The sequence below is a fragment of the Stegastes partitus genome, unplaced genomic scaffold, assembly GCF_000690725.1.
Source record: "Stegastes partitus isolate 25-593 unplaced genomic scaffold, Stegastes_partitus-1.0.2 Scaffold432, whole genome shotgun sequence".
NCBI classification, from domain to species: domain Eukaryota; kingdom Metazoa; phylum Chordata; class Actinopteri; family Pomacentridae; genus Stegastes; species Stegastes partitus.
In genome coordinates this window covers 27,488-40,496 of record NW_007578163.1, presented here as the reverse complement: position 1 = coordinate 40,496, position 13,009 = coordinate 27,488, and the positions used below count along the sequence as shown (strand labels likewise).

The 13,009-nt window shown below is 42.2% G+C and overlaps 2 protein-coding genes across 3 annotated transcripts in view; one reads left to right on the top strand and one right to left on the bottom strand.

Moving 5' to 3' along the window:
- The window catches only part of nfkb1 (nuclear factor of kappa light polypeptide gene enhancer in B-cells 1), a 43,515-nt gene extending 42,010 nt beyond the window's left edge, over positions 1–1,505 (top strand). The window contains exons 22-23 of the mRNA XM_008286104.1: positions 442–641; positions 723–1,505. Of these exons, the coding sequence (XP_008284326.1) occupies positions 442–641; positions 723–817 (295 nt within the window). The 3' untranslated portion in view covers positions 818–1,505. The remainder of the gene's footprint in view (positions 1–441; positions 642–722) is intronic.
- A 3,789-nt stretch (positions 1,506–5,294) lies between these two features.
- LOC103360369 (ubiquitin-conjugating enzyme E2 2-like) overlaps positions 5,295–13,009 on the bottom strand; it is an 18,734-nt gene continuing 11,019 nt past the window's right edge. The window contains exons 2-8 of one of the 2 annotated variants that reach the window (XM_008286091.1): positions 12,497–12,560; positions 12,377–12,408; positions 10,650–10,727; positions 10,434–10,539; positions 9,253–9,346; positions 9,047–9,097; positions 5,295–5,858 (exon numbers count right to left, since the gene is read on the bottom strand). In XM_008286091.1, the coding sequence (XP_008284313.1) occupies positions 9,049–9,097; positions 9,253–9,346; positions 10,434–10,539; positions 10,650–10,727; positions 12,377–12,408; positions 12,497–12,560 (423 nt within the window). In that variant the 3' untranslated portion in view covers positions 5,295–5,858; positions 9,047–9,048. The remainder of the gene's footprint in view (positions 5,859–9,046; positions 9,098–9,252; positions 9,347–10,433; positions 10,540–10,649; positions 10,728–12,376; positions 12,409–12,496; positions 12,561–13,009) is intronic. The other variant, XM_008286092.1, reaches the window with a different exon arrangement.

Below are 13,009 nucleotides of genomic sequence, written 5' to 3'. Positions count from 1 at the left end.
ACACACACACTGAATCTCACCCAGTCTTCCACACCTTGAGCTGTACATTGTGGTGAACCTCCTGATGAGGGACTTCAGGACTGCAGGACTTGCTTGGTGGTGTTTTTTTTTTTAAACCTTTATTTGTTTCCATCGAGGCGACATTATTACGTTTTCTCAAACTCCAGCTTGTGAGGAAGTTGGGTTCAGAAGCCAGGGTCAGCCTCACCAGTCCATTAGTTGGGTTCAGGCCCTAACAGTGGCAGCTTGGTGGTTGTGAACGTCCAATCAGAAGCCCAGAGTCTTAACTGCTGAGCTACTTCTACTACTGAGATGGAGGAAGCCAGGGAAGGTGACACCACTCACCAGGTCGTTAAGCTGCAGTCCTGATGCGCCCCACTGGGCAGTTTCACCACGATTCACACTTTAGGGGGCGACAGTAAATACCTGGAACTGAGACAGACTCTTGGATGAAGGTGAAGCGTCTTCTATCCGGCTGTCTCCTGATGAACGTTTGGTGTGTGAATGTCTGCAGGTTTCAGGAGGGACCATCAGGGACCTGCTGGCTGGTCTGAGGCTGGTCGGTGAGTGCAGAGCGCTGAGCGTCCTGGAGGAGGCGCTGCGTCACGGCCAGGAAGCTCCACCGACTGACGAGTCGACAGGTGAGTGTGCCGTCGCCATGGTTACCGCAGGTCACGTGACCGTTTCAGTGCGACTCACTCGTCTGTGGTTTGTGTCTGCAGGCGAGTCTTTGGCTGCTCAGGTCCAGGATCTGAAGGTGGATGTTCGGATCGACAGCGGGGTCTGCGACAGCGGGGTGGAGCTTAGCACGGCGTAAACACCCGATTGGTCCGTCTGGTTTTATCAGAAGAAGCACAGCTCATCCACCCACCCATCCATCCATCCATCCATCCATCCATCCATCCATCCATCCACCGCTCTGGACCGGGTCGGACCTTCAGACGATACGATGCTTCTTCGGGGCTGAAAGTTTCTCTTCAAACCTTCGAAACGAACCGATTCTGTCTGTTTGTGGAAAGAGTTTTTAAAAAGTAAATCTTGTTTTACAGAAAGTAAATCTGAGCTGACGACACTCCGACACAGAGATCAGCTGTTTCATGCTCCAAAAAGTTTCCCTTTCACTTCCTGTTTGTGCCTTTGATGAACTGTGAGTGAAGTGGTGGATTCTGTCGGCTCTGTCCTCATGATCAGACGTTCAGAGTCTGCAGGGAAAAGGTGCTACGATACTGGAGTGATTGTACAGTGGTCAGTTCTCTAATCTGTCAAAATACACGCTCACTTACTGGAGTGTCCATGTAAAGAGCAAATGGTCTGAAACATGAAGTTCAGTAGTTTAAAACCGACATGAACCAGATGTGCATGGGTTCATTTCTCAGATTTGTGGATTCAAAAGCAGCATGATGATATTGTCAAGTAGAGAAACCAAGAGGCTCATTCCAGGAAAATCAATGAGTTCCTCCCTGACCTCCTCAGAATCTATCTACAGTTCTACCTTCAGACTGCGAATGTTTTCAGAGTTCCAGGTCCTTGAAGTCCACAGAGGAGGGTCCAGATTGATCACTTTGTTTGATATTTTCATGTTAGTCTGTTCAGATGTTTGTAGAACAGTTGAACCACGTTGATCAAACCAGTCTGCAGCATTCAAGCTGGTTTGAGAGTCTTCAGATTCTCCTCTGATAGTGTTCAGTTCTGGTTCTGTCTGTAAAATTATGCTGCAGGAATTAACACAGTTTTAATTCCTTCAGTAAATGAACTGATCTGGTGTCAGTTTCTAGCAGAACTCAGATGTGTTCTTCCTCCTAAAATGTCATGTGTCTATCTGCTGCACTGATGAAGTTCTGAGGCTCAGAAATGATGGAAGAAGTCCATTAAAGTGATCAATCTGGACCCTCCTCTGTGGACTTCAAGGACCTGGACCTCTGGAACATTCACAGTCTGAAGGTAGAATTCTGATTCATTAAATTTGGTTGATTTTACATCAAATGACACAAAATAAGTTAGTATTATTTAACCCTATTCAGGACTTCCATGTTGCCATACCTAGAAGGTCTTTTGGGTCCACTGGACTCCAAGAAAGAATACGTACCAAATATGTGTTGGTATTCAGTACAGACTTTATACCAGGAGTCTCGAACTCCGGTCCTCGAGGGCCGCAATCCTGCAAGTTTTAGATGTTTCCTTCTTCCAACACACCTGATTCAAATGATCAGCTCATCATCATGGTCTGCAGAAGCCTGATAATGATCTTGATCATTTGAATCAGGCGTGTTGGAAGAAGGAAACATCTAAAACTTGCAGGATTGCGGCCCTCGAGGACCGGAGTTCGAGACCCCTGCTTTATACTGTGTTCAATACGTGTTCTGGTACGTTGACATATTTTTGGTTCCAGATGCTGACAAATGTCCCTCTTTTTATATTAAAAATAAAAACACCTGTCACGTAAACCAGATGGCCTGGGGTCCAAAAGAGCCCAAAAGTCCTGAATAAGGTTAAAGACTCATTGATACTCAAACTAAGTTCATTCAGATCAGACTTATTGAAGACAATCCAGGTCTGATCAGAATCAATCAGTCGACACAACTGATCGTCTTGTGAGTTGGTTGCAGGTTAAATGACCAACCAATGACTCCATCTGCTTGTTCCAGTGAACAGGTGGCTTTACAGGGAAAGAAAACAACTACAACAGTACATATGTTTCAGCGCTGACTCTGTCGAGGTGTTACCGTGGTCACTGAGGAGGAACGAACACGTCTGAACGTCTCCGGCCATTTTTAAAAAGTTCATATTTAGTGTTTTTTGATGTTACCTTCTGCTCGTCTGTCTCCAGCTACACGAACCTGTTGTCATTCATCTCCAGTCAGTTCTGATGTGTTGGGGATGTGAGGGGAAACTGTCAGCCTGCACAGCAAGGCATTGTGGGAAACGTAGTCCAGAGCTGCACTTCCTTCAGTGTGAAACCAAAGCTTGTTTCTGTTCCCAGCAGATGATATTTATGTCTTTGCTCTGCACTGTACAGTTCGACATGAGCTTCTGATTGGTTCTGTTGTTTTTTTAAATAAATTTTGTGTTTTTTTAAAATATTAAACTTGTGTTCAGTTTGCTGCATTTAAACAAAGCGCTCACCTCAGAAGTGTTCGGAGCGCCGCCTCCTGGTTGGTTGAGTCGCCTGCTCTGGTTCGAGTCTTCCAGTTAAAAGAAGGTTCAGAACAGTTTAGGATTCATGCAGAGAAGCTTCAGTGACCATGATGAAGGCTCAGATTGTGTCACAGTTAAAACATTGAACATTTACCTGTTTGGATTTTCCAGCTCTACAGATTTAGAGCTCTGAGTCGCTTTAAAGGCTGAAGGCTGTCTGACAAGTTACAGCAAGCTTAGATTCACTTTCTCCACATGTTGGTAAACAAAGAGTTTGGAAATACAGAGAAAGGGACAAAGTGTCTCCTTTTTATTTTCAAAACAAGAGTGCATGTCTAAAAGACTAACTGCAGTTCATCATTTACCACCAAACTCGGTTCTGAAGAAGTTTCCAGAATCCTTTACTAATGATCAAAAAGCTGTTCCTCAGTGAAAAAGCTTTCAGTTCTTCTTCATGTCTGATTTGTCCTGCAGCGGTACGATGAGTCCAAACACCCACAAAGAATCTCAATGAACCAGGACACCAGAAACAGCCTCAACATGAGGGAGAAAGCAGGTCCAAAAGAACCAAAACCAAGTTCAAATAAAGAGTCAAACTCGAGTCAAACCATTCAAAAACTAGCATAAAACCAAGTCCAAAGCCAGTGGAACACGAGTTCAACAACAGGTTGGAATGAAGTGTAAAAGAAGTCCAGAACAAATCCAAACTCAAGTTCAGAACCAGTCTAAACCAGAGGGGTGTACTACCAAGCAAGTTTGACATAGCCAGGCTTTCTTTGTGTAGCCAAATCGACAAAACTGAAAGCCCCAGCCAAAGATTACGGATATCACGAAGGTGGTTCAACTTTGTCAACTCAGACTTCCTGTTTCAAACTCTGTGCGCGTTCACATAAATACAGAACGCGTCACGTGACTCTTCTGCACAAAATGAACCGATCGTGTGCAGCTGCTTCAGTCAACACGTTTAAATGGAGAACAATGAGGAATATATATATTTTAAAAATATGACGGTAAAAAGCACCGCTACTGCAAATGGTGAAGACAGGAATGCTGGTAGAAAACTGTTCAAGGTGTCCATATATAATATTTTAACGATTTATTTCCAACTGACAGCTGCATGTTAAAGTTAAACTTCATATATTTAAACATGATCTGATGTTGAAGCTCATTTAGGTCTGACTCTGTCCCATAATGCAGGAAATCACTTTAAGTTTTGGCCCAATCAGAGTGAATTAATGTTATTGACTGAATATTGTCTGTAATATATACCAGCAGAATAATCCATGTTCTGATCTGTTCTATCAGCTGCAGTAGCAGCAGAGTAAACGGACCTGACAGCAGAACAGAACCAAACATAAAAACATATTTATGTGATTTCTGCATCACCCACTAAATACACATCTGGTTCCCATAGCAACGTGATGTTTACAGTGTGATGCTGTTCCTCCACAGCTTCATTCAGTGATATTAGTGACACACAACGAAGCATGTTAGCAGATAAAACACATTCCCTCAGCTGAGAATCTGGATCACTCATAAATAACAGTCAGGAAACCATCTGGTTAAAGGGAGACGCTCTGTCAGCCGATTTACATCTGAAACTCTGAACATAACCTGCTCCTCACCAGTTTAGCTCCACAGCATCAGTTACCATGGAGACCTAGCGCCACAGTGTCAGTTACCATGGAGATTTAGTTCCACAGCATCAGTTACCATGGAGACCGAGCTCCAAGCATCAGTTACCATGGAAATCTCGCAGGTTAAAAGAGAGCCACCTTCATGACACTGAAAACTCTGGCTTTAAACTCGATGAACCTCGATAAGCCACTAACCTGGTTTTGTCGTACAGCCCTCAGGTCCAACACGTCTTGAACAATCCCAGTAAGAACCGGAGTCCTGATGACAGGACCCTCCCACATCACAGAAGAACTGGGAACTTCTCCAGGATCATTGATCAATAAAAAGTATGGATGACATAGTTTTATAAAGGCAGTTTTTTTTATATCTGTTGTCCAAATGAAAGCAGCAGCAGGAATCTGTGCTGTTACAGTTATTTTAATTCAAACGGTCACATATGAGAGGAGAACGTAGACTTCTGTCCAATGAGATCATCAGCAGCCACAAACACACACGCTGAAATAACAGGACGAGAGAACGAATGCAATTTGTTCAACTTTATTGAGAAAAACATCACAGAGCTATTAGTTGATCGATCAGCCGCTGAGAGCTTTGTTTCTTTTTCAGTGCAAAAACAGGAGACAGTGTTGGATGATGGACGAACTAACGGCTCTCGTCTAAAAACAAAAGAAACTAGAAGAAACCCGGGAACAGCTTCTTGGTTTTTCTTTTTTTTTTTAAAGTGGACACACCTGTTCTCAGCAGCACACGGACCGATCGCTGACATGCATTATTGATTATTGATCGGCGCCCTCCTGCTGCCGGAGCAGCCTCCTCCGGCCGGGTGGAGCAGAGTCCACTCTTCTTCGTGGGTTTTTAGTTTTGCAGTTGGCACATTCACAGCTCCCAGTCCTCGAACGGAGAATTTAAAAGCGTCGGGGCGTAAAAACAAAACGTGAACAAATTGCGGTTACGGTGGGTGAAAAGGGGGCGTGGCCACATGAGAAAATCAAACCGTTAATTCCAGCAGTGAGCAGCAGCAGCAGCAGCAGCAGCAGGATCACATGGCGTACTTCTGCGTCCAGTCCTGAGCTGTCTTGTTGTACCTGCAGATAGAAGACAGGTGGTCAGCAGCTGCAGCAGCTTCATGGGCTGCAGGGACGATGCCATGCCAGAAAGACAACACACAACCTGCTGCAGACACACAAACCACAGCAGACGGTCTGCAGGCTCCACGGGTTCCTCTCATTGAGCTCCTTTATCATCAATCTGCTGCCAGAACGCTCAACCAAACCAGTTCAGGTTCTTAGAAGGAATAAAAATCCAACCTGTGGAGACTTGGGCTGTGTTTTAAATCATGTCCTGCAGGATCATTCAGGATTTCATTTTAAACTTGGGTCTGTTGTGACATGAGCCGTCATCCGTCTGTAACCTCAGCTGCTGAGGGAACTGCAGAGGATCGTCTGTCAGAATGACTGAAAACATCCAACCAGATGCAGTCGGACATCCGGGTACTTTCTGTGTCCTACATCGAGGGTATGTGCTTGTAAAGCTGCGCTGGCTTTTGTAAATGTTCTCGGTGAGGAATCAGTCAAGTTGATCCTCTCTTATCTTAACCTGCACTTTGAGTGGCTTTCTCCTCTTCTCTGTGTCACCATTTACAAACAACCAAAGTTTAAAAAAAGTTTCATGCTCGCAAATGTTCCTCCAGAGTGAACAGCGCCAGTGTGTCCTGTTCTGACTGACTGGCTTTAAGGAACACGACAGAGCGTCCGTCCTATCAGACCCTTCCAACCAGCGCTGTGTGGAACGGTGTGACAGCGTTGGGCTACTGGAAACTACATTTAGGTTTAATCAACAAAGAAGTCCAAACTGAGGCGAGCCGAGTGGCTGAATATCATAAATCTGTCAAAGCTGAGCTGAATGTAATCAACGAGGTCAAACACGGTTTGGAAACATGTGTTCAGATTGTGTTTTAAATTAAACGTGTGACACTTTATTTTATAAAACAGGACCACAGCGTGAACATTTAACCCCTTCAACACTCAGCATCTTTGACTTGAAATTCATAATCAGATATGGTTTTCATTAATCACTCTTAATTCTTCAGCAGACTCCACATCATTACATGTCTGGTGTCAATCAAAAGCAGACAAGTTGACGGTTAAATAAATCTGGAGGTTTACTCTGGTCGTATACATTCAGGTGAAATACAGGTGTGAAGAAAGAGAAAAGGTAAACTTCATAATTTCCAGGGATATGTGCAACTGATTATCAGTTCTTATCTACTGAGACATCAGCCAAAGTCTGGAACTAGTTAGCTTTGATCGCTAATAAACATTTTGGAAACGAGGCAGCGAAAATCTCGTTTTCTGGTGATTTTTGGGGTCAAACGACATCATTTTACTTCATTTGCACAATTTATTTCATGATTGAATCTCTTGTTCACATACGAGGATTCCCACTGATAGACAATCAGAATGAATGGAACAGAAAGTCGCGGGCTGCAGGGCTGAACGGGTTAAAACACGTGGCAGGTTAACTCCAACGTGGTCACTCTGTGGTTATCCAGCCTCAGCCAACACACAGCCTTAGTTTTTATTTTCCAGGTCTAAACACTGACCAACAGGGACACGATGTTCAACACTCGCACGTTGCTGCTTTACAACATCCAGTTAGTGTTGGGCGGCTTCGTAACATCTTACCAGCACTGTACACATTCATAAAGTATTAAATATCCAGTGCTTGTGGTGCCGGCAGGAGCAGCATTTAACCGTTTAGTCAACTAATCGCATCGCTCTAGATCTTCACTGACAGATGCATCCACATGAGTTCAGATGTCTGTAACTGTAATTGTTCAGCTGCACATGACCATACGGAACACTTTACAGTCTAATTATTAACACGCTTTAGTTATTTCAACTTCTTTTACTGGTGCAGTTGTGGACTACGATGTAAACATCAGATCTGTTTCTCAAAATGACTCCATTAGAAGGCAGCTTAAATCAGCTCATTTTTGAATTCTGGTTCAGCAGCTGTGGCTCCACGTTTTATCAACTACAAAAGTAGTTTAATCATAGCAGCTGGACTCGCTTGAGTTTCAACAGTTGAAACCCAAGCTCAAGTGTTAATGGTGCCTTCAGGATATCCAGGTATCTGGAACTCCCAACTAGTCAGTCAGAGCTGATGAAGCCTCTTGGATGAGAGGTGGAACGTCTTCAAGGAACTCAAGCAGGTCCAGCTGCTCGGATTAACTTATGAGAAGAACCATGACCTGGATGACTGAGGATCTTCACAGACATATAAAAACGAAGGCTGACGGACATCTAGAGTCTACAGGAATGACTCGTACTCTGTCCACTAAACTGACAACAACACATCTACAGAGTGTCCTCATCTTCCAGAGCTTCTGTGTTCAGAGACAACAAACAAAAAGCTAAAACCAGATTGAAGGAAAACTCTGTGCATCTGCTTTTCTCAGTTCTGATGAACAGTAACTGTAAAGGAAAGCATCACGTTTATTCTGTTTGATCCTCTGACTTTAATCCACCTGCTGCAGCACCAAACCCTTTGTTTCTGCTAACAACCAAACTGTTGCTGTTATTTCAGAAACCACACAGACTGCAGGTATGTTCTCTGCTGTATTATTTTGAACTGCTGCATGCAGGAGAAACAACAGATACTTGGAGCCATGCGTTGCATCGACGTGCTTCAAGGTTCAGACGTTTGGATCTTTTCACAGAAAATCAACCAAATATGAACCTCCGCAGAACATCTGGTTCTGTATCTGCAGCACCTTATCTACTGGCCAGAGTTCTACCTTCAGACTGTGAATGTTCCAGAGTTCCAGGTCCTTGAAGTCCACAGAGGAGGGTCCAGATTTATCACGTTAATGGCCTTTTTCCATCATTTCTGAGCCTCAGACCTTCATCAGTACATCAGATAGACACATGACATTTAGGAGGAAGAACACATCTGAGTTCTGGTAGAACCTGACACCAGATCAGATCTACATTCATCTAGAAATGATGGAAGAATTCCATTAAAGTGATAAATCTTGACCCTCCTCTGTGGACTTCAAGGACCTGGAACTCTGGAATATTCACAGTCTGAAGGTAGAACTCTGGTCAGTAGATAAAGGTTCTGCAGATACAGAACCAGATGTTCTGAGGAGGTCAGATGGAGGATCGGAGTGATTTTTTATTAAATGAACCATTTTGCTGGCAGAAAGTGTTGAGCAGAGAAACAGACTAGGCAGGCAGCTCAGGTGAGTCACAGGTGAGCTCAGTCTTACCCTCACAGCATGGCATACTTCTCTGTCCACTCCCTGGCTAGTCTGTTATACCTGAGACCAAGCAGCAGGACAGTCGGGTTAACAACCTCCAGTGCTGCTGCTGCTTATCAGACCCAGGTGAATGTTGCTTTAACCTGCTTTAACCCCAGTTTACCTGTGACTGTTTAACCAGTTGCTCTGTTTGCGTCCAGCAGGTGTGAACTCACCTTACAGGGTCTGTTTTGTAGATGCGAGCAATCTCTGGCACTAACGGGTCGTCAGGATTCGGGTCACATAAGAGAGAACAAATGGACAAAAGGACTGTAGAGAGAGAAAACAACGGTTAACAACATACAACATCTCATTTCTGTCACAACAGAACAAATCTACTGGCAGAAAAACAACATTAACCCTCTGACTGCTGGCAGGTTTGAAATGTTCACCTTGAAACTGCAAAAACAGAAAGAATTGCAACAGTTTTTAACTTTCCAACAGTCTTCGAATGCATCAGGTGTGGTGTTCTGCTGAGGAAACGACAAAATCTGAGCAATTTCATTTAAAAAAATAAAATACAAAACAAAAAACTTAATTCCCCGTGTTTCACCTGAGTTAAGTTTTAATCTGCAAAAAAAAACAAAAAACAAAAACCTGATGTCCAACGTTTTAAACCCTTCACAGACAACAACAAATGAATTAAACTGAAGATATGAAGAGAAGTGCTTGAAAGACAGTTGATCCAACGTTAAAACTGGTCTCAGCTTCATAAATAATGTAACTCAACCCTTTTATAAATACGTTTTGTAGAAGGAGTGTTAGCACATCTCAGCATCACGTAAACTGCACGAGGTTAAAACAAACATTCAGGACAAACTTTATAAAGATTTGGAGCAGCCTCGAACTTTTAAAATCACACTGCAGCTGCAACAACCAGACAACAGCACCACCTAGTGTCTTTTGGCTAAACTTCTCCTGAAGCTTGTCCTCTTGAACGATTGATTAAAAACTAACAAATAATAATTTATTTGTATATTTATTTGTTTTTAAACTTATTTGTTATTATTATCTTCAATTTTTTTTATAATGTCACTTTAAAATCAAAGCAAATATGCACAGAAAAACGACATTCCTAATGCACACATTCTGCATATTTTCTTTGCTTTTAAAGTGACATTGTAAAAAATAAATTTTAAAAAATTAATAAAAATGAAAAAACAAAAAAACTGTAAAAAAAAATATATTACTACTAATAAAAACAAATTAAAAAAACTAATAAAATTCATACAAAATAAATATTAATTATTTTATCATTTTATTTATTTGTCTTATATTGTATTATATATTAGATTATATTTATGTTATATTTATATTTGTCCATTAAAACACACGAAATGAGCGGCTGTTTTCTCACCTTTAGAGATAGTTAATGCTGGAGACCACTGTGACCTCAATATATCCAAGCAGATGCTGCCATTACTGTTAATATTTGGGTGATAAATTCTCGTTGTGAAGGCGACCTGAAGGGAGAAAATGAGCAAAAACAAAGTTAGCAGCTCAATAATGAGAACATCTTTAAGTTTAGAAGGAATGAGGACGTGCAGCGAGAGGATGTGAGGCGTTCACTGACCTTGGGTGGTTTGAAGGGATAATCTGTAGGGAAATGAATAGTCAGGAAAAATACGCCGCCCTGGTAGGGACTGTCAGGCTGCAGCAGGAAAACACACAACACACATTGATGTTTAAACTAATCACTGTTCAACTCCATTTCTGCTGGTTCCTGTTGACGACAGAAAGCACAACATGTGGACACTAACATCCTACATAAGTACATCAGGGCTCCGACTGCCACTGAAACGGTCGCATTGGTGCAAGTGCATGATGATCATGAAGCTGTATCAGTGTCTCTGTAACCTCTGTTGACCACAGTGATGGAAGGCAGGACTTTCATAACTTCATCAGTCCGTCTCTACACGGTGCTGCAGACAAGCTGTTCAGTTGATGCGTGTTAAAAAGATTAAGTTCTGTGGAGCTGATTATTTACAAAGACAATGAGGGAAGAGGAGGCAGAGAGAGCAGTCTGACAGAGACACCGGATGAGCAGAGCCGGCGAAGGAAAAGAGCAGTTCATCCAATCACAATGGCTAAGCTAAATGAGAAAACGCTTCATTGCACCAGTGACACACAAAATTACATATACCCCTGGCAGCTGTTTTTTTTTTTTTTTTTACTTACAGCTACTTTCATTCAAACAAGCTTTTTTAAAAAAATTTAAATTTATTTTTCTATTGGAAATGACACAGGCTTCTCCCAAAAGATAAGACAACGTACAAGAGGCCTCATTGTGGAAATATGTTTTTCTTTTTTATTTACACGTGGACAAAAAGTGGTATGTCCACAATTATTCAAACTGCAGTCTATGGGAAAATCCAAGGTTCTGTACAATTCCAACTAGTGAAAGATGTTCTGAAGCATCCTAATTACCCTGGTTAATTGGGAACAGCAACTCAACAGGTGAACAAGAGCAGCTCATGGCTAAGGCCCCGTTTACATGTAGCACAAACGGTGATCTTTCAGTGTGTCTGGGCCTTTGGTTCATACATAAACAAAGCTGCGAGTCCCTGAAAACCATCATATCTGAAAACTCCTGCCACAGTGGAGATTTGGAAAAACTCTGTCTTTACGTTTGCATGTAGACAGGAGGAGACACAGTTTGACGTCACAATGTGAAAATATTCATAGTATGAAGGTAAAACTTTGCATCATCAAATCTACTAAAGCTACCGTAGAGAAAGAATCAGCTGATTGTGTGGAGGTCAGGGTGAGGAATGAACTGCAAAGTAAAGAGGCTTTTACTTTCTGTGGCTCTGACCAAGGTAGAGTTTCAACTTTCCTCAGGTAAACGTGAACAGACCAGTGCTCACATGAATGAATCCGCTGATACTGACTGACTCTGGGCCTTATTTTCTCATCTGATTAAGAAATGTTGTCACCGTCTGTACGTATTAGTTATTAATGATCTCAGAATTATGTCAGACTCTGAGGGCACCAACGCTTTCTGGTTTTCATATAACAGACTTGATCCCTGTATATCTGATTTATCCCAGATCATATTAGAATACAGAAAACAGGGCACAGAAAATCAGGTTTATGTTCACTTGTTTATCTGAAGCTTTCAGGAGATACTTTTGTGCACAAGTACATAACCTGACGAATATTTTTACTTCTACTGAGTTCTTATTCTAACAAATTGACTTGCTGTTGTAGTTTAATACATTCTGTGGTTGATCTACTCGACTTCATCGCTGCGTCTGTGATTACATCCATTAAATAACTTAGAAGCAGTTTGATACTTACAGGCCCCATAATAGTAGCTTGCCAATGAAACACTGGAAGAAAAGGTGAAAAGAGAGAATTACTAAAGCCAATGTGCTTCTGTTTTTATGTCCTCATGTGTAAAGAAAACAGAAAACTTACTGTCTTCTCCGACGGGTCCAGCGGAGCACTGAGCCGGAGGATCCCTGGACAGGTCGGTTAACTCCTGCAGACACATCAAGCAAATACAGCTTAGAGACTCTGAGCATTAACCTGCTTCTGTTGATTAATGAAGATGGTTTTGCTTTAACCCATCAGCAGGGACAGACGTCCCCATTTCAATGAAAAACACATGTTGCTTCAATGTCCAGCAGGTTTTTCCTTAACACATATTTTGTGGTTCACACAAGAGGAGGATGTCACTGATAAAATCTTATATTTAGAGATAAACTTAACCAAACCGAAACAAACAGCTCCTGTAATCGGCATATCAGGCTCATTTTATGCTATTGTTGTGGTTCTGTTTTCAGAAGAAAGTGTTGGAAGGTATGATAAGTTGTTAGTGTCACAAAGGTCCCTTTCAACCTGCTAGATCACCATGGTAACCGATGCTGCACTGCTAGATCACCATGGTAACCGATGCTGCACTGGTAGATCACCATGGTAACCGATGCT